Genomic DNA, 22,546 nt, shown 5'->3' with positions numbered 1-22,546 from the left:
TGTGGTTATGACAAAACTGGGTTGCCTACAGTTTTGCTGTAGCTCAGTTGGTAGGGTCGTCGTCTCTCAACCAGAAGGTCCAGGGGTCCGATCCCCAGCTCCTGTAGCAACATGACCAATACACAATTGCTCCTGCTGCTTCACACACTACCATCAGTGTGGTGTGGCATGTGGTGTAAAAGCACTTTGTGTAGTCAGAAGACTAGAAAAGTGCTATACAGTACAAGCTCAAGTCACTATTACTTGCCTGGGAAAGGTTGTCTGATGTTAAGAGACCCAAAACACCCAATGACTCCACATGACTATACAAGCTGGAGTCCATTTACTGGTGTCTAAGTTTAAACATACAGGTGTATATTCAAACAGTTTCTTTATTATTATTATTTTGCTATGTCAGTGACATCCAGGAATAGGCAGGGTGACGACCACGAAAACATTGAGAGGCAGCTGCCTGAGAAAAAGAAGTTGATGCATGGGTAAGCAACCCAAACAATGGCTACTCTACAGAAGAATTGTTGGAAAAATGTAAAAAGACCTTCTGAGTTACACAGGAAAGGGAAAGGGGTGGATGAACACCCAAATAGGGCAGACATAAAAGAAATGTCCCAAGTTGTAGAATTTAAGACAATGAGAGCAGTCTGAGTATCTGAAAAGTCTGCAAAAACTAGCCTGATGATCCAACAGTCCAAAAAAAAACCAACGCTTGTTTGGGAGAGCAGGTGGTGTAGATCAAGGATCTGGTGACAACTGACATGACCAAGTAACACCCAAGTGCTCAGAACATCCATGCTCCTCACCAGAGCGCCAAACCACTCCATCAGAATATTGTTGTTGTCATTGAAAGAAAAAGAGATGATAACGAAAGGCTAGTCAAACTAATGACGTGGTCTCCCAATACTGTCTGTGGCCCTCCAACCTTAAGGTTTAAACATACACCTGTAGAATCTAGCAAGGACACAACACCAGTGATGGTACCTGTGGGGTCAGGGTCTCTCAACATCAGCTACTCTTGATGCCTTTTATTAGTTGTCTTAATCCCAAGAAGCTTGAGGATCTTAAAGGCTCTGCAACCCAACCCAATGCAACATAATTGGTTAACAATTGACTTTGCTTATAGGACAGTGCCAGCCTTATCCCTAGGGTTATCCCTAAGGTTTTTAATGTTGAATTGTTGACCATACATGTATGTTTACAATTAAAATGTACTCCAACATCTAAATATGGTAACATCTCTGTAATCAAAATTAGTTAAAAATCATAACCCATCCTGAACACCAATGGTTTTCATGGATCAGTTACTGTGATGCTCATGATGAATTACTACCTTTAGTTGTGACTCATTGAACATGATTAGAAACCCTTTTTTTCTTAGGCTGTTGTGTTCAAGACATTTTTAGGCGAGTCCCACAGTTTATAAAACACACATTTCATCACAAACATCACAGTTTGTTTTCAGGCTTTTCAACTGATTATAAAATCACATTTGAGCTGTCAATTATCTATGAACGGGTCAAACTAATAAACACATTATAACAAAGGCAGTACCAGCTGAGAAAAGGCTTTGCCTGCTTCTATCTTTCCCATCTCAACAGATGACCTCACTGTTTGTTACACTTCTGAAGTAATGGAAAACATTGTCATATTCATTAAGTCATTATTGTCTCATCTGCCTCTCATTTACTTTTCTTTGACATTACAAACACATTTAATGTCACTCCAACGATATGTGTCAGGAATCATGTAACATTGCTAATTAGCTTGTTTTTAATTGCTTTTTGTACATGAGCTCTCTATATTCTACGTCAAGTCAGAGAAAGTCGCTGTGCTAAAATGACTATAGTATAGATGCAGATGAGTAAGAGTAAACCTCACTGGAAACAGGAATAAGGCGGCTCCCTGCACACTGAAAAATACAACAGAACTAAGTTATTTTCTACTTTAAAAAACACTTTGCCAAAATTAAACAAGTGTCAAAGAAAGAAAGAAAGAAAGAAAGAAAGAAAGGCCCTAAAGTGCCTTAGCACTCTCTAGCCTAAGTTATTTTCTTTTAACTTCTTCTGTAAGACTTTTTAATTTGGCACAATGTCTTTCAGATACAAACGTTAGGCTTTTTGTGTCTGAACATGAAGCTTTTTAAAAAGCATGAATGTAGCATGTAGCATAAAATACGCTCTGACTGTTTGGACACACTTATTGTGAATGCACATTACAAGCTAAGAACCTTAAAGTCAAACTTGTGAATTAAGCTTCATTATCATAACAGTTTGAAATATGAATTTTGGCAGAAGCTGGCATCAAGGAGATGCTGTATTGTCTATATGCCATCTCTTTTTTATCTTCCTCCTTACTGCCCTGCCAGACCCTCTGCATTTTTTACAGTGATTTTAAGTTTCTTATAGTTCTTGTACCTTGAACACAAAACACTTCTGCTTTAAGTCCTTTTTTTAAGTCAGAGGATACAGACGTCTTGTTTTCTTTCCAGCCCCTTAGTATTTGGAGATTCACAGTGAGTTGAGGGACTGGATCATTAAGAGCAGCATGGGAGAACTCCAGCCCTTCAGAAATATATTGTATTTAGTATAATTGGTCAAAGGCAACACAAACACCTGCTAGAAAGTCCTGTTTCTTTCATTTCAGTCCAAAAAGTGTCCAGCAGTCCAACAGCAGTATGTAAGATCAAGAGATGTAATCGAAGGAGGCAACACTATTACATTCACATTATCACTCAGATTGATCGCCTCTCGTCCAAGGTTAGACTTTGAAAAAAAGCCAGTGAAGGCGTGGATACGATACAAGAGCAAGAGTCAATGTCTCCATTTTTCCTCTGAGTCTTTCACACATTTTCTTCCTTTGATTTCTCCAGATCCCCTGTCTGTTAGAAGCTCACCAAAGCGTAGACCATACTGCAGCAGGAAATAGACCGTGGCAACAGATAAGATAAACAGTAAGAAAAAAAAATAAAATTTGTGCTGCCTCTTTTGCAGCTTAAGAAATTCATGCTAAATTAGCCAAAATCTGAAAGGCATCATATTAACTTAAAAGAAGGCAGTGCGTTGAAAAGACTCTGTATGTGGACGTACCTGTAGAGATAGTAGAAGAAAGAGAGCAGATAAAAGCCCAGCTTACACCAGGACTCTTTCTGGCAGTAATTGAGAATATCTGCATTCATCACGCTGACTGGATCATACATGACCTCTGATCCATCAGCCGGCCGATGAAGATACCTAAAAAAAAAAAAAAAAAGCAAAGAGGTTTAGCTTAAATATAGTGGTAGAAGCTGGTCAGATATCGGTTGTAAAACTTTACCTCCACAGATGGTAGAAGAGCAGTGGGATATTGAGGCCAAGTGTGACCCACTCTCCAGCACACATGAACATTAAGCAAAAGAGTCCATGGATGGAGTACTCTGGTACCACCAACTAAAAATCAGAATACACACACTGAGTCTCGTTAGACATTGATGGTATTTCAAATCAGAAAATCATACTTAGGCAACTGCTGTGTGTTGCATGTTGTGATATACATTTAATGTTAGTCTGCGAAGCAAACACCTTCACAAAGAAGGTGCTATTGGTTCTCATGGCTGCCGTTACAAGTGAAAATATAGTTTTAAGCACCTGCAGACAGGTTTCAGATATCAGTAGAACTGAATACATGTTCACAAAAGATTAAGATAAATGCTAGCTCGCTATAAGACCACTGAATCAATAATCTGTAAGCATCAGCCCCAACCTTTGATCTACTTAAAGCTTGGTTTAGCAAGCCTTTTAACAAACAGTTGCTTATATGCTAATAAAGACAAACAGCATTCACCATCTTGCAACCTGATTAATGTTACCATAATATGATAGATAGATAGATAGATAGATAGATAGATAGATAGATAGATAGATAGATAGATAGATAGATAGATAGATAGATAGATAGATAGATAGATAGATAGATAGATAGATAGATACTTTATTGATCCCGAGGGAAATTCAGGTATATTAAAGCTTCCTTAAAGGGATTCTTCACCCATTTGCATGAAGCTTTGTATCATTAGAAACATGGTAGTAGTGTTGACACTACTACCATTAGAAACACTACTACCATGTTTCTAATGATACACAGCTTCATGTAAATGGGTGAAGTATCCCTTTAAACTCTGGCTATGTTCTCCATCAACTCAATTGAGAAATATTTCTTTGAAGCTTTGAAATGCTCCTCAGTGTCCGTAAGCTAGTTCCTAAAGTTGACTGTTTGATGCTGAAAAAGCAAAAAGACATGATATGATTGCTGTTGCGTTCTGGCCTGAGAGTGGTCAGTGCATGATTGTGCAGAAGTTTGCGATAAAGCACCATAGCACTAAAGCTAGTCTGAGTTGACGCACATCATACAATAAATCTTTGGCTGCATTGTAATTATTTATTGTTATGATCTCAGCTTATCTGCAGTACTCTTTGCAACAATCTGCTGTTAGACAGCTTCCAATAAATGCAAGTTTAAAATGGCCTCCACAACACACCACAGGGATACAGATACTACTACTACTTTCTCTCTCTCTCTCTCTCTCTCTCTCTCTCTCTCTCTCTCTCTCTCTCTCTCTCTCTGACTGTGTGTCAGTAATGTAGGGTTGGTGTGTTGAACTATAGGTGAAATGAATCAGTATGTGTCATCATCCTCACAGGGGAAAAGCAACAAATAGCTGTGAAGCCCCTGAGTTTGAGTCACCCTCCAGCATAAAGAAAAAACAGCTTATACTCACTCTACGAAGCAAGTTGCAGATTCTTTCGATGTTGAGAATCCTTTCTCTCTGTGGAGTGGATAAAAACAAGGTATTACTTAAGATGTCATTATTTCACTTATTGAGCCTCTTCATGAAAACAAATTTTCAAAGCAGAGAGGATTTAAACCCATTTACTGTGTTATTCAAAAGATCTGCACATGGATGTGTCATCATAATATTTAAAAAGAAAACCATGCTGATGCAGGATGCAAACATGTTGAATTTCAATAGTATGTGCTCAGGTCTGTCTGACAGTAGTGTGGCCGTCCATCTTAAAAGGCTCTACAAGCAAACAATCCAACATTTGTCCATATGTCATTATTCTCCTTTGACTTCTGACCTCAGGTCTCAACCCAGAGGAGGGAGATCAGATGTCAGTGAGATTAAAGACATCTTTTTTTTTTTTAATTTAGAAATCCTGTTAACTGATTGTTTGCTGTCCTGATAGCTCAATAAATAACATCAGGTGAAAATGGTTGTTAGTTACAGTTTGCTAGCAAAAAGTGGAGATCACCGCTTTAGTCCTGATGTTGGCAAAAAAAGAAGCCATGCTTCTAACTCCACCTTAACATCTAATGCAGCTGAGCATAAAACAAACAATGTGGGTTGTAAAGCAGATTAAAACTACTTGTCACCCTTATTGACAACTAAGATCTTTCTTTATCTTGTAAACTAAACCTTTTCCTGGAAAAGAATGAAGTCATCCATTTACAAGCCAGTTGCTCTGCACTCTTATATTTGATTTGATATTTGACTATCTAACAAAGTACATTAGAGGGTTGTTGTAGTTTATCTACCCAGATAACTTTGTTTTAAAAAGCAACAAAATAAAAGAACCGACAGGTGGATTGGTTCTGATATATGCATCATAAACTTTATTTATTTTCATTCATCTTTTAAAGCCAAAACTGGAAAGACACAAATATTGAGCCATCTGTCTCAGTTCCAGTATGATGATTTCAGTGGTTCCTCCACTTGGAGCCACACACTGCAGCTTTAATGAATCTGTGGACAAAAAAATCTAACCTCTCCTTGTGACATGAAATTGAATTTTGCCCTAATGCTATACAGCATCCAGCCTCCAGGTCAGACAGCCTCGCAGTTTATTTACAATTGTGAGTTTCTGGCTTCTAATATTGGTCTTGTTTTGCTTGCTGTATGCTTCCAAGATACTTAGCTTGACATTGTAGAGAGAACACCTTCCTGGTAGGCTGCTGTACACTATTTGAAGCATTGTTAAAACTGTTCGGATACTAGAGGATTGAGCTTCTCTGTTTTTCTGACTGTGTTTTTCGCCCCACCAAGCACAGAACTTACAAGCTAGCTAGCTGTTATGTGCAGACACGGTTTCTGTGTCAATGTTTTCACATTCATCGAGGGTTCCCCTCAGCAGTGAAACGAAAGGATTTCTGAGGATATTGGCAAATGCAAATCAATATTTGTAACAAATATTTTCTGTGACTTCTGGCATTAATCAGAAACACAGGAATGTGTGAAATCACATTCTGTTGCACTCTTTCAAGCTTAATGTGTTAAAACTATGTTATATTATATTTACTTTAAATGCATCATGAAATAACTCCCCACAAGCATGTTTATGTAATAATTACAGAGGGGTTGTGATTGCAATGTTAAAAGTCCTGTTTTTATTTTAAAATATAATTATAAAATAAAATACATGCAGGAGCAAAAAGGCACTTTTTATTTTAACAGGACATATTTCTGTCCCTTTTTGTCGAACAGCCAATCATTGTGCTTGTTACTAAGTCTCCATTTTTCACTGTAAGTGTGATAGATGGCTCTGTTTTGAAACACTTGTCCAGACTCTCAATTTTTCCTGATGTAATCTCTATTTCGCTCACCAGTATGTATTGCTTTTGTCTCTCATGTAGTCAACAGCAGTTGAATGAGTGTGAGTTGCTCTCTGCTAACATCTCAAATGTACGTGCTGTGTATTTTTCTGCGGCTCTTGTCATGTCTGTTTGTGCAGTTTATTGATTTTGGGAGAGCCGGAGAGCATCACATCCTGTCTGATCATGTTCTTTCTGAACACATGTGACATGTTGACATCAGCTGAGATGACATGTTTTGGCTGCTCATTATTGATTGTACAACACCTTAACACTATGGTGCAATTCAATACAGCAGCCTCAACAGAAATCCTGCTGCCACAAAGCTAATAATGCACATACGCTGTGCCAGAGAAAATGGCTCTCCATCTTTCTCTGCATGGGAATAAAAATCAAACTGAACATGCTCAGAAATGTTTATTGCAGAGTGTCTGCATTCAGCTGCATTTTATTTTACAGGTGTTGTCGTTATTGTGTCCACCCCCCTGTAGCTGGCGTTCCTCCACACTCCCACAGTCGGCTTTCGCAGTTTCCTCTCCCACTCCTCATCAGTTCAGATGTAGGTTCACATGACTGCTAGAACATTAGCTAATGTGTGAAAAAGACATCCTCAGCTGCTGTTATTTCAATAAACGAATAATGGCTCTCCATATTGACTCATGATAATACTGTTTTATGATAGATTATGAAAGAAGTATGCACACATAATGCTGCAAGGCTGGACCACAACATCTTATGAAAAAAATAAAAATAGATGCATATACATGTTCACACTGGGGAATAAGTCTGTTTCATATTAGAAACAGGTAAAATCCTGTGTCTGTGCCTTTATTGTGGTGGCATCACAGTACCTCATTGTATGAACAGCGGCTTCATTTGCATCAGTCTTTTTAACTGATTAAGCCGACAAGCTGTCAGGTCTGCAGACGGTTGATTGCTACAGTCTCTCTTTAATGAGCGTCCAAGACAAACACTGGCTGGATGCTGCTGTTTCATCTAAAGTGCGGATTAAATAGGGTTTCTTTTCAGTGGTGTATAAATATGTCCCTTTCAAAAATGAATGTAGAGATTGAATTTAACATTTGTAAGATTTAATTCCAAAACTACAAAACCGCAATTTACATGACATTACATTTGCCTTTCCGGTATGACAACAGCCATTGAAAGAAAGGTTAATGTGATTTTCTCACAAAATTACATTTTTCTTTTATTCAGTCAGTCTGTTTATTCAGTTTTTGTTGGTTAATGAATTTGAGGAACATACACAATATTTTTTTTTAAATTAAACCGCCCGATTTGTTTTCGGTCTCTTTGTGAATCTCATCGAGGGTTCCCCTCAACAGTGAAACGAAAGGATTTGAGAAGGGTTTGATCCTTCTTGAAAGACGTGAAACAGCAGGGTTCTTACCGCTCTGGTGGGATTGCTCTGATCAATGGGGTTTTTGAAGTCTGTGCGGAGCTCGTCAAATGCAATGATCTGAAAAAGAGCATACATGTCATGTTTGTTTTCATTGAGGAACCTTTGGAAAACAAATGAAAAGACAAACTGTATCTCAAATGAAGACATATTGATTTAACTACACAAGTCCCAGGCTTTGGTACAACTTTGTGATAATGCAAAGCCAATGGGAGCATATGACAGGATCACACACTGGCTGGATTTCATACAGCTGCAGCTACATTGTTTACTTTGCCCGAGCACACATGGTGATTAAATGGCGAGCGATTACATGTATAATTATTGCAGCCTCGCTCTTTCACTTCACTGAAATTCAACTCCCACAGCATTTGTATCGTTTATCACTGTAGATTCTGAACGTCAAGGAGACAGAAAGTTTTCTGCTTCTTATCTGAAACCACACATTAGTTTGTATTAAACAGTTTACCCATTAAGCCACAGCTTTGATGGCAGTAAACAAATATCTTACAGTGTTACGACAATATAAAGAAAATATGTAATATGTATGTTGCTTTGTTGTGTTTGTAATAACTATGATTATGGTACTTGGAATGTCTAATATGACCATACTTTTGTTTCTTCTTTTGAGTAAAACACAACATGTTAAATGGATTTTACTTTAAAACAATGTCATTGCTCAAATATACTACTCTGAAAGCACTTTGACTGCTCCCTGTGAGGTGACATTTTTCTCACCAGCTTCCTGATTAATCGCCCAATAAAACTATAGATAATTCTTGTTGTAAAGGCCACCTGCTGGGTCTCTCATTAGTTTAGCTTTCAAACAGTAAAGCATCACTTTGATGGTCCATTTAAAAGCAGTAAAGAATCTGGCATTATGTGTAGATAAATGAGCGTCTGAGAGATCATGTCTATCTGTCTGAAACAGAAACACTCCCGGTGGTCATTCCCCGGTACCAGTCTGAACCACTCTCCATCCTCTTCTTTCACACTTAGCTCTGTTGTACACAGATGCAGTTTCCATGGCGACATGGTGAGACCCTCAGTGGGCTCCATGGTTACTAGAGCAGTGAATAAAGCCTCTGATTGGTCGAGAGCCTTATAGAATTGGGGTGCTGTGGCCGTGGGTGGAGGCAGACAGGGTGAAGGGGGGAGCAGAATCGGTTTGATAAACGTTTCAATCACATGGTTGAGCACCGAGCCAGACATGCACGCTTCTCGCCACCGTCTCTCTCACACACAGACACACACTGCCTGACTCATATGTAGTCTCACCCACTGAGTCAATTTGTACGTTAGTCATTTCAAGGCTTATATTTGTAATGATGTGTTCAGTATTTCACTTTGTTCCTGTCTCCATGGAGAGAAAGGTAAAGGTGAAAGATCAACGTGTTTGTTCAGTCTGCACCTGTATCCAGCAGTGCTTAAGTGTTTCTGTAAACCTCTCTAAAAATGCTGCAAGCAGACAGGTTCGATATAGTCTGTGGTGGTATTTATTATTGTCGTGTTTTGCAGCCTCCCTGTACTCATTTCGAGGTGTTTGCTGATGCCTGAACACAGTGTGACAAGCTGTTTATTGTCAGACCTCTGGGATCATAGGCTGCTTCAATGTGGAGGGATGGAGCCTGTCAGAATCAGTCTTTTTGGTATCTATGTTAGTGTCAGAATAGCTGCAGTTAATTGAACAAATGATAATTAGCACAAGCAGGACTTAAGTCATTGCATGTCATTACTGAAAATCAAAATCAAACTCTTCAATTCATAATCACACGTATCTACCTCTAAAGTCCTGTACACAGCAGCTTTGTTTTTCACTTTTATGCTTTTGTTGACTTGTCTATTGCTGTGTCTTTACATCAAGAGTAGGCCTAATGTAAAACCCAGAGTCAAATATGAGAACATTGCAAAAACAGCTGACTGAATCTGACAAATTAAGACATAAAGTCCAGAGTTATTCAGCTTATTGTGTGTCAAAATAAAAGATTTTTGTTTAAAACGTAAAGTTAAAGTACTTAACAGAGTACAGCATGTTCGTTTGCTAACAGAGCCCCTTCCTCAGTCACAGAGGAAATCTTGGAGCTCAGCTGAGTGTAGACAGTAAATAATAATGGATGAAGCCTGAGTGACTTTACCCTTTGGTTACTGCAGGGGGCTGCGAACGGTCGGCATTATGCCACTAGAAATTGTGCCGACCCTTGAACCAATTTTACATGGTGGCCAAACCTTGTAATGTAGCATCACACTATTTTTTGAAATTGTTAGCTCCTAAACGGTGGAAAATTCTACAATTTTACAATACAGGAGAATAAGTACAAGACAAGCAAGGGAAAAAGAAAATGCAATTAAAACCAAGTTCAGAGATAGTTTTTAGAATGAATAGAGATCAGAGCCACACAACTTCTACTGTGCTGTAAGTGTGCATGCTCTGGGCCCAGGAATGTAGAAGATCCTGGTGCTTTTACAAATGAAAATCTACAGTAACTTCTTTTTTGTTTTATGTGCGTCTGAGCAGCTTTCATTGGAAATGCTTTCTCAGCCTAACTTTCACTCAACCAAGCAACAGTCTAAGAGTTAAGACTGAAGCAGGTTTTTAAGCCTCCTGACAAATGGCTATACACGCCTTATTGTGAATAACACTTTCCTTCATTAAATAGAAACTTCTCCAACGTGTAGTGTGTGCCAATCAAAACATGAGCTTATCAATGCCCTTTTTATATTAGGCTGTAAACATGTTAATTTCTGCTGTTAACAGGCTTTTTTGAATGGGGTGTGAATGTGACTTCATGTGCTTCTGCAGCCAGCCTCAAGTGGACACTTGGCCAACTGCAGGATTTTGCACTTCCACATTGCTTTGAGAAGTTGCTTCTTCGTGCAGCCACATTTTGTAAAGACTGTCAATCCTTAAAGACAAATATTGTCATGTGTGTTGCTGTATTATTTGTAAAAACACACAAAATGTTACATTTTGTCAGCATAGGTCGTGCTCCACCTGCTCTTAAGCTTACTCTCCAAGTGTTTGTTTGTTGTGAATTGTAAAATGTTTATACAAGTTATAATACGAGTATCAATCTCTCAGAAACATTTTATCCAGACTAAACATTCATCTTGTACCAGCTCATTTTGTCTTTGCAGCCAGGTGTTTGAAATGTAGGTGTCATTTGCTGGCTTTTTTGGGGGGGGGGGGTAATTCAAAATGTTAGTCACATTTAAGTGCAGTCCCACTGAGCTGACACATTTCAACATGTCATTACCTACACAGCACCTAAGTGAGGTGTATGTGTGCTGTTCTTGTGTTGCAAAACTGTGTGTAGGTGGCTGTGTTTGTCTGCCTGTGTGGGATGAACATTTGCAGGCCCTACATGTGCCCATTTTAGTTTCTGCTGTGTGTGTGCAGTGGTGCTTCTCACCTGCCAGATGACAAAGAAGATGAGGGCAGCACAAAGCACCAAGGTGAGCATGTAGCAGAAGGCCGCAAAGGTGAACGCCATGGCTGAGCCTGCCAGCCTGACAAAGAGATGGGTCGCGAGAGAGAAAGGGAAATTCCCTTTCTGCTCTCTACTCTTCAGTTGCCTGGTGTCCCTCCCTGTGTCAGAGGAGGTTATTGTGTGCCTCTCCCTCTGAGAGCCAGTATCGTCAAGGTGGGTAAAACACTCAGTTTTAGCAACAATCAATAATCAGCAGGAGCTTTTTCTTCATCTTGTTTCCACTGTTTGTCTCTTTTTGAATGTCTGACAGCAGGACTTCCTCTCTCTCGCTCCCTGAATTTGATTTAGGAAGCACTTTAGTGTGTGTTCACAGGGTGTTGTTGGCCTGATGCTCCTCTTTTCAGTCTCTGACAGGCAAAATGTCTGTCTCCTCCTCCTCCGTGTAGTTTCTCTTTACACAAAGCCTACACATTTTTTTTTTCTGCCTCACAGAAATGCCAACCAAAAAGAGTGAGACTGACACGCTGACAACATATGCACAGGATTCTTGCTGAAACTAAGCAGAACACTGGATTTTAAACACAGTGAGGAGTATAGTCTACGATGGTTATGGCTTGTGATAGTTCAGCAGTTTGTTGTATGGCTTTCACTTCATTTGTCGCTTTAAATCATGGACGTATTTCTAAATTGAATTTAACACTTTAGTAAGAGAAACACATCGGTCATCATTTACAGTGGCAGTCTCTTGGTACATCACTTGTTTTATTTAAAACTTTTGAGAAACGAGTGACTCCAAATGAATCTGATGCTTTTCTGAATTGCTTTTAACAAGAGACACTTACATTCTCCCAAAGCAAATTTGTGTTTGCCACAATTGATGTGTACAGTTAAACAGAACAATAACACTTTTTTTCAATCTAAACAATCATTTATAGTTCAAAATAGCACGCATCTACAAGGACTTCAGAATAAAAGCCAAGAGAACAATAGCTATTGTAAATCTATTTAACATGGACCGATATTTTGACTGGTCTTTATATCGAGTAAAGAATACCTGTGTCTGGTTGTAGACGTGTCAGCCCCTGAACAGTCCACTCTGTCCGCGTTTCTGTCAATTTGGGTCGGCACCATGTCAGATTTCTCTGCTCTGCATCTTTCTCTCAGACGCATCCCTCAGAATCCTCCAAAAAAATATGTCTTTTGAGGGGTTTCTTATGTTAAAAAAATGTAATTCGAGAGGATGAGAAGACGGAAATTTAAGTAGAAACCTGAAGAGCATTTACATATTAAGTCGCATGCATCAGATGTTTATAGCAAAAATCTCCAGAGCTCTTAGAAGTTTTAAGTTAATAAGTCCAGTCTTCCATTGTCTACCCTTTTTCTTTTCTTATCTAATGTCCTCTTTATTTTCATCACTCTAAAAAACCTGAATATATTTCCTGAGTCTGCTGTCTCGTCTGTCTAACTGTATTTCTTAGACTGGGAGAGAAATATTTCTATCACGCTTGAAGGTATAAGAGTCAGCCAATAGAATCGCTCGGTCTCCCCCCCCTCTCTTATTTGCTCTCTCCTCCTCTCTCTCCTCCTCCCTGTCTATCAGTCTCTCTCGCTCTCTCACATTTTATACATTTCCATAATCCCGTGTTCCCAAGGGAGTGATGAGGGGGCAGGGCAGGCTGAAAGTACATTTTCCTTTTGTCTGCATCCATTTCTCTATCTCTCTCTCTCTCTCTCTCTCTCTCTCTCTCTCTCTCTCTCTCTCTCTCTCTCTCTCTCTCTCTCTCTCTCTCTCTCTCTCTCTCTCTCTCTCTCTCTCTCTCTCTCTCTCTCTCTCTCTTTCCAACCTCTATCCATCTCTCTGTCATTCATTTCCACCCTCTCCTTCAGTCATCTGTCATTTTTTGAAATGTGAGTCTGATTCTAAAGGGGAGTCGTTCTCAATCACCTCTCATCAATTTCCATCCTCCCCTCCATTAGCTGTTTACTGAACGTCCATGAAATAGCTCAATTCCACTTTTTTTTTTACTCTACCACCTCTTCTTATGACTGAACAGATTTTAGTGCCATCTAATTCATGTTGTTGCTGTCTCATCCTATGTCAAAAACATCCAATGCTGGTTTGCCAAGTTGATCTGTAAATTGTTCCTTGACAACTCTATAAGTTTACAACGATCCACCGCATCACAACTGCACAAATAGTTCACGTTTCACTGCTGAGCAGAAACATTTCTCTGCTGTTTAGTGGACATGTCAGGACAGGGGTGACATGATGATGTAATAGAGGTTCTCATCAGCGGTGTCAGATGAGCTCACAGGTCACTTCATCAACACCACCTGTTCTCTTCCACTTATGTTTTTATGTATGAATAATGGGAAAAAAGTGGATATGTTACGAATGTTGCATCCAATTGGAGCACTAACATAGTAATTACAGCTTGCTCAATTTAACAACTCTACTTTAGATACTGATGGTAGGTTAGAACCATTAAGGACAGAGAAAAACTAGCCAAGCTGGTAAGACTTGTGTAACATATCTGTTTCCTGTTTTTATAAACTGTTACAATGTTTTTGGTTTTTGCATCATCCCTGAGGAAAAACTCACTTATAGATAATGTTTATACAGTTGTTGTAGTAGTAACCTTTAAAATAGCCTTTTCTGTAAGAATACTAACTAGCTAAAGACACACTTAATGTTATTTGTCAAAGTTTTGCAGTAGTTCAGACTGATAGACAGCTTACTATCTATTTCCACTTAACAGAAGCTCTTAGGTTTGTTACTCGATTTGTCTTTTTATTTGATGGTACATCATATTTTAAGTCGTGTACTCGATTCAGGCTGGGGAAATAGTTCATCTTTGTGGTGAAAGGAAACAGATCATCCCTGTGGGCACACAGAGAGCCTTTGAGTTGTTTATTTAATCAACTATTGAAATCCAGATAAGCCAAATCGTAAAAAAAAAAAAATTGTGATTTTTATTGTAGCCCCAAGTTTTAAAACTATACAGTCAAAAAAAATATCCCCAGTTGGGGGCAGTAAAGACAAGTTATAACAATAATTCAGACATATTGTCACAGTTTGTTACTGTACTGTACAGATGTGTAGCAACACCATTGAGTGTTAAATGAGGAGAAATGCAATCTAGACTGACACCTTCTACTTTACAATTAATTGTGTGATCCAGTGCTAATATGGATACAGCTGCAAAAAGAAATATGTCTTCCCTTCTCTTTGGGATGCTCTTTTGCTTTAATGACATGACTATACTGACCGTGGCAACCACTCATCAGACATAATAAATAGCTGTTTAGCAGGCTAATTTGATGAAAAATCATCTTAACATCCAGAGTCTTTTTCAAATGTGTGAATAGACTCTGAATCACCTTGAAATGTCTTGGTTGTCTTTGAAAACTATAAGAATGAATAAAGGAAATAATGTGCTTTGTTTGCTGATAAGAAGCATTGCTCAAGGCCATATGACTTTGCAGAACATAGCCTGAGTGTGGACCAAACCACCCACATCTTTGAGTGAAAAGAGATGCAGTTCAATGTGTTTACCAGGCTCATACATGAATGACATTGTGAGTACATATTGATTTGACGGAATGGAAATCTGGTGTGATTGTGAGTGTTGATTGGGAAGTTTTAGCTTTCTGGGTTAGTGTGTTATCAGAGGTTGCGTGTCTATTTTGATATACTGTGTGGTCACTCAGTGGTCGGGGATTCCCAGCAGAGTGCCCAAACTGTGTCAAATTCCAAGTGTTTATCTTGAAGCATTTTACTTTTTAAAAAAAATAGTGTTGAATGCAAAGTACTGTTAAAGTGTTGTTGTTTTTTACCAATCAGGTTGTTGTTTTTTACCAATCGGGTATCATTATGAGATACCCGATTGGCTTATCACTTTCTTCCTAAATAGAATAATGGAGTCAGAGGCCTCAGGTCTGGCAGACATTGCAGCCTGTGCTGAGTTCAGAGGTTTTGGCTCCCTCTTGAGCCAGCATCTGGACCTAAACCAAAAAGAAGTCCAAGACAGTTAGTCTTCTGGCCTTAAACACTTTACAGCTTCTCGGTCTGCCCTCACTAAAACTTACTCTGACGTAATGTTCAGCTGCAAAATCAAATAAACTACAGGAAAAAAAGTTAATTCTGCAAGTATTTGATTTTCTTAGATTATCATCAAAATTAATGTGACCCTGAAATGATTAACTTCAACTGTTGAAGTGAAACTAGGACACATGCTGTGATGTACAAAGATGGGTCTTTCCACTTCCACAAACACTGCAAATAGAAAGTAGGCTATTGACTCTCAAGTATTTCTACTCTGACTTTTCTGTTTTATTGTTGTGCGCTTGGTATGCAAACTAACTTTACACATTTGCTTTGTGTCCACACATTAGAAGTTGATAATTTAAACAAGGATACAAAATGATTTTGGAGAATATTCTGGAAAGTTATGAGATTAGATAAGATAATAGATAAGATATAAGATATTTGATTCTCATACAAAGTTTCTGTGTCCACTGAAATTACAAACGTGTGTGTTGTTTTAAAAGAATGAAAAAGAGATGAGCTGAAAAATGCTTTCTTAAGAACTAAATATGATGTGATGATTAATGCAGAGCATCATTAGCCATTTGCACAATATTTTTAAAAACCACAATCAAACCTCTAGAATACTACAGATGTTTATTGTTGGCTTGATGTCTCCCACTAGTGGTGGCAATTAGGAACTGCAGCTTCTCAATTCGTATTCGTGCCCCTAACAAAAAGAGTCAGAAAAATCAAACCTTGCAAATAGAAACCTGATATATTCAATTTCACACACTGTCCTTTAAAATTTCAGCACTGATGAACACATAATTTACATTTGTGCCTGTGTTAATGTATTTCTAGCCTGTTACATATGATTTGAAACATAATAAAAAAAAATAAAACAAGATAAAAGATTATTTCATTTCAGTATTTCAGAACACACTTTAAAACTTGTCTTTAGCATTCCTTTTTTGTATTTTGATCACAGCAGCTGACAAGCTTGGAGCAGGCAACACATGAATGAATGTGAATGTTTTTTTATTCCTTTAAGAAATAGTATATTTCTATACCATTGGTCATACATTTTTAGCCCGCAAGCTGATTACTGATACCTCAGAAGATTTGGTTATATATGAAAAATGTGATTATTTTATAATTGTGATGGGTGGTCTGTCAATTCACGAAAAAAGATGGTTTAATACAGTAAACATGCAAAAGCTCAATCATTGACATTTCTGCGAATTAAAATATTCTTATGTTGGATGTTTTTCTATTGTTTTAATTAACTGAATTATTTTAGCATTGCCTGGTGTCTAAAAGGTACTATATAAATATTGCCTTACATTATTTTTAGTTTTGTTGACTGCTACAGATCGACATGCCATTAAAAACTGCTACTGAAATGAGTTTTACTTGTACATCAAATTTCTCTGAGAACCGTGAACATTTTAATCAATGCATTTTGTCCAAATCAAGAGTGACAGATTTTAAATTGACCACAAGATGGCAACATACGAGAGCTGGCGCTAGCAACAGATGGTCCCATTAGGAGCCTGACAGCAGCAGTATTGATTTACAAATGACTCAATCGCAGAGCAGAATTTTCGTCCTCCAATCAGGTTTCTTTCTGTACTATGTAGAGTTTAAAGACCCATGCTCACTTAGTGATGGGGAGAAAGCGTCGTCGATGCTCTTTTTGTTTTGTTTTTTCATTACTGTAATTCATTGATATCCTCAATTTCCTCATGTTGATTTTAGCATTATTTTAGTGCTGTTTATTGGTAATTCATTTTATAGCTTTCATTCATTATTACGTTATTGTATTGTATTTATTTCGAATTGCTATTTTACTGCATTTTTCTCTGTTTATTCTTTATACCGCTTTAATTGCTTTAATCTTGTTTTATTGCTTCTACCTTTCTTTTTATATTTTCTTTTCGCTACCGTCACGTTTCTATTTCTTTTGTTTGCTTACATCTCTGGTCCTTCTTGTCTCATGTGAAGTTGTTAGGTTCTTGTGTTGCCTGTTTTCTTATCATGTTCTTATTGTCATTTGCACATTTTTAAAAGATGTGTAGCAACACCATTGACTGTTATTTAATTCTATTGGTTTGTTGGCTATTTCTATTTATTTTGTTGTTTGGGTTCTTTTTTGTTGGGTTCTCTGTCGTCTTGGTTCTTTTGCGGTGTGGGTTCTTTTGTTTGTTGTAGTGTTACTTTTGGTTGAAAGTATTTTGTGAACTTATCTTTTTAAATGTGCTTTATTTGTAGTTTGTGTGTGTGTGTGTGCGTGCGTGCGCGCGTGTGTGTGTGTGTGAGTGAGTGTGGTTATTGATATTTGCTTGCCGTAGTGTATGACTTAATTGATTTAATTTCTTTGGTAAAGTTTTTTATTGTTATGTTGTTTAAAACTCAACTTAAAGCACTCTATATAAATAAATAAATAAGTAAAATTGCTTTTTATGTTAAAGAAGGTTCACATTATTTTTCCAAAAGGCAACTGTGAAAACAGGTGACATACAGCAGGACTGTTTTCAGTACAAGCTGGGCTGAAGACTCATTAACCAGATTGACGCACATCTCAGTGCACTGAACAGCTGAGGGTAACGTTTATTAAAGCAATCAGCAGACAGCAAACTCATCCAAAGGATGCAGATGGGTGCTAAAGTAATAAAATTTACCACTGATACTTTAACAAACAAAAAAGGGTCCATTTAAAGTCTCATGACCAGTTGCCCTTTGGACCTAAATGAAATGCTTTTGATAGAGCACCCAAAGGATCCATTGGGTATAGTATTTAAACCTTATGCATACATTTGACCCCACTGTCAGTTTACAAAGGGGGAAGCTGTGGGGAAGGCATATGAAGTGTATGAATAAGTTCGTTCTGATGGTCAACTTGCATAACTGCTGCCATCAGTGTGTGAATGGGTGTGATAGGTAGGAGTGATAGGCAGTGTAAAACACTTTGAGTAGTCAGAAGTCTAGATACATTTACAAGCTTAAGTCCATTTACCATTTACAGGTTCACAATACAAAACAGCTTTATGATTAATAGAGCAGTTGGATACCAGGGTTAATTGTCCACAGATGCAGGAAAAAGTATGTCATGGCAAGTCCTCTTTATCACTTTATCACTGCAGCTCAGCAGGATTATGATGCATGTTACTACCAGCCTTCATGTTAAACAAATGTGCCAGAAGAACGTATAAGACGCAAGAGAGTAGTTGTGAGACACAGAGGATTATTGAACTAAACCACATCTGCTCGACAACAGAGACAAACTCTGCTCAAACGTGGCTGTCAGAATAAAACAGGGCAATAATACAATCAGAGCTTCTCTGAAAATGTTAATTTATTACAAGCTTAAAATAAATGCAGGCTATGTGCTTCTGCCAAAAAAAAGCTCAGCAGGACCACAACCGTAAAGACCGTTAACAGCCATGGAGACACAGTAACCCAACAGTTACCATGGCAACCACAACAAATCCAGAAGGCTTCTTCTTAGCCTGTAACCAGAAATCAAATATGTTGTGCCCTTTAAATAAGAGTTCAGGTAATCCTGGAGGACATCTCATTGTTTATATGGTGGTTACAACTGCTGTTTTTTGTTGTTGTTGTTGTTTTTTTAAGAAACGTACAACACAAGGTATGACTGTTATTAAAAAGCAGAGGGTTTTATTAAGCTTTGAAAACACAATGCAAACTGGCTAGGCCTGTTTATTTATTTTAGCAATATGTTTGGTTCAATAAAAGGAATTGAGTACCAGTAACCTCCAGGAAGCAACTTCTTTTCAGATAATGTAGCTACTTTTGCTTCAGTGATGACTAAGTGCTAATTCACAATGGGACAAAGGGAGACATCAGCATTTTACCTTATTTCCTTAAACAACTATTTTGCAACCTGCTGTCATATCTACTAGTTTAGATATTCATTTCCAACCAAGTTTAATGAAGGATTGAACTTGTCATTGATCGTCATTTCTTGTTCTGCTTCTGCAAAGGTCAAGGTCAACATAATGATAATATGAGATTGCAGTCATGACTTACAGAAGTTTTGAGCCAAGTAAAAGACAATTGAACACACAAACCACATGCATGAAAGAAAATATTCACAAAAGATTACCACCAGCTTCCAAATGAAAAACTGATTACAATGGGCATTTTATTTTTCTTGCAGTCACAGAAGCACAAATAAGTTTTTTGACAATGTCCTCTTTAGTAGCCTATGTACTGCCATCAAATCCAATTCAGATTCTCTATAATAAAGAACTTATATAAAATCAGATTCATTTGAGGATCTGGATATATCACTTTTATTGAAACTTATAGAAATGTTAATTCTATTAAATTATATTTCACAAAATGTAACACTTAAAACAAAGTATTTTTAGGGCGATGTTTGCAAGTCCATTATTTAGCGTTTCAAAAAAGTCCACATTAATAAGGTTAGGCAAGTCTTACCAATATCTTGAGCTAGAAATCAATGCAAAAAATAGTTGGGTGGGTGGCTTTTTTATGCCTTTATAGAGATAAGACAAGGGACAGAGATGGTATGCAGGAAAGAAGCCACAGGTCTGATTTGAACCTGGGCTGTCCCTTTCAAGGACTGCAGCCTGTGTATGGGACAGGTTACCTAACCAGTTGGTCAAAGCCATCACTTTGGTGACATTTAGACACAACGTACACATTACTTCGGAATTGTCAACTGAGTTCTCAGTAATTGTACTTGTACAGTACTTGTAATACACAGGTGTTTAGAGAGAGCATGTTGTCTGTTTCTGTTTGTCTTTTTTCCCCACAACAAACTCTCCTTTATTCTCCAGCCATTAGTCAGTGTCAAAGGAGGAACTGTCCATGGTGCTGACAGACAGTGACTCATTATGAAAAATGCTTATTGACATTGTTTGAAATGACTGTGCCTGTGACAGACAAAACAGCTCATGTGAACACACAGGAGAATGTGAAAGTGACTATAGAGAAGGACCCATCAGTGTAATGTGTTACACTGAGCATCAACCCCCTCCTCTCTAAAGTCACGCTATAGTCACGTACATCACCATCTGTTACAGTTTACAGAGAATAAGAAAGCTTGCTTCAATACTGCTGCTTAGTAATTTACAAGGTACTGAGCCACCGACTTACATAAGAAATGGGTAACTAGAGTTAATTCTAGGTAAATGTTTGTTTTTATCTAAAACATCACATTCATGAATGTGATTTGATTATGATTGTTTGAATATGCCTCTCTATGTTTATTCAAATGTGCCATGCCTTTTAACCTTTGACTGCATACATTCACTGCACAAACAGAAGGCCAATCTTTTAACATAAATCAGTATAAATAAATGAATACAAATTAGTGTCAATATTGCAGAAAAAAGAGTATAAAGTTAATGAGACGTGAGTAACTGTTTTTAAGCCACTTGTTCTGGTGAAGCATCTCTACAGGGATCAGAGCAAACTCTTCCACATGTTCCATCATGTGAATTTAAACCAAGTCCTTTATAGATTCCACTGTGCTCCTCCTCCTACGTCTCCTCTTCATGAGGCTGCTGGTGTTTTGTTGCTCTTCTCCCCTGGTGCTTTCTGTCCTCCAGTTCTCCGTGTAATAATCCTTTTTATTTTTCTCCAAGGTTTGCCATAATAATCCCTCCAGGTGGGTAATCTACAACCTCCATTTGTTATTGCAGGCAACCATTAACCAATAAAAACAAAATGAATTTTATACAAATGAAAGCTATATTTTTAGCTTTGCTTGCAGTGTGGCTGTAGAGGTAGCAGTGTTGTTTTGTCAGTCAGTGGTTCAACAGCCAGTGGATACAGACATAAATAATACTCTGAGGACTCTTCTTTAATGATTGCCTCGAAATGACAGTTAAAGACAGGAGACTAAATCCCCATCCATATGAACATGCATTGTTAAACAGATGTGAATTATGTATGTGAGGATGTCAATTCTAATATGCTAAATGTCTGCATGTTTATAGAGTAACTGTTAAAGTGCATGCTGAGATAGCTGCATGCATGAGAGTATTTAAATTTAAGGACTAGGTTATTAGCATAACCTCAAATACCCAGATGACAGCATACCTCTAGATTATTGAAGAAGATTTAACAATAACTTAGATGGGACAATTTAACAATGTCTAATGAAAATTGAGACTTTTTCTTATTAATTAAAGGGTTTATCTAGTAGGTGCATGTTAGGGGAAAAAGCACAATTAATAAATGAGAAAAGGTCTGCATTTGTGAAACCAAGACTTTTAACAGTAAACACTACAATCCCAAAACCATTAGAGCCTACATTCCATACAACATGTCTAGCCAAGGGGGTGAAGCTTAAATGCCCTTATAACGTTTGGACTGCTTTTATCGAGTAAGAAAATAATACACAGGAAGACAAATAGGCACGGATTCACCACTTCTCAGTTGATCAGGAGCTGAAAAGACAATCAATAGTTAAAATTCAGAGGAATATAAGGCAATATTTCAGGGTAAAACCAATTGAATCATTGCACATAAGCTACACAAGCTGAAGTTACAATCAACCGCTTTTGACTATCTTAGCTGAGAGTAGCTTTCTCCTTCATTGGAAAATGTATAAATAGCAAGTTAAGCTCTGAAATGGGAAATTGTAAATGTAAGCTATAGGCTTATAAGCGTATTTGACTTGGAAAAGTATTGATACTTAGATGTTCATTATCAAATGTTTTTGCAGATCAATTGAGAAGCAGCAACATTATACAATTTTAATTATTTGAATTACACACCTGTAACTTTGTTCTCTTATTCTTTCCTTCTGTCTTGTATCAAACGGTGTTCCCCTGGGTTCCATATGAGTGCCACTATTGGATTTATGTTTCATTCAATGAATATTTAAATTTGCATTTATGGAAAAGCAGGTCATTAGGATTGCTTCTAAAATCTTTACTGAATTCTTCTGTTAAGATCATAGATTGTAGTTTTTCCTGACAGTACCCTTGTGTTGCACACTAAGAGTGTTAACTGAGTTGTGGTGTGTGGCAGTTAAACTTTGTGCTTGTATTTGCT

General features: G+C 37.7%; 2 protein-coding genes across 3 annotated transcripts in view; both read right to left on the bottom strand.

The window, feature by feature from the left end:
- The window catches only part of spata22 (spermatogenesis associated 22), a 277,137-nt gene that overhangs the window by 186,226 nt on the left and 68,365 nt on the right, over nt 1–22,546 (bottom strand). The gene's annotated exons all lie outside the window — the stretch shown is intronic.
- cnih2 (cornichon family AMPA receptor auxiliary protein 2) lies at nt 1,773–11,703 on the bottom strand. The gene is made up of 6 exons (XM_079355583.1): nt 11,446–11,703; nt 8,027–8,095; nt 4,748–4,795; nt 3,307–3,419; nt 3,081–3,224; nt 1,773–2,903 (listed from the first exon to the last, which is right to left on the bottom strand). The coding sequence occupies exons 1-6, from the start codon at nt 11,524–11,526 to the stop codon at nt 2,876–2,878; spliced, it is 483 nt and encodes a 160-aa protein (XP_079211709.1). The 5' UTR covers nt 11,527–11,703; the 3' UTR covers nt 1,773–2,875.

Source organism: Symphodus melops (assembly GCF_947650265.1).
Source record: "Symphodus melops genome assembly, chromosome: 11".
Classification (NCBI taxonomy): domain Eukaryota; kingdom Metazoa; phylum Chordata; class Actinopteri; order Labriformes; family Labridae; genus Symphodus; species Symphodus melops.
This window is presented reverse-complemented; position numbering and strand designations above follow the sequence as displayed.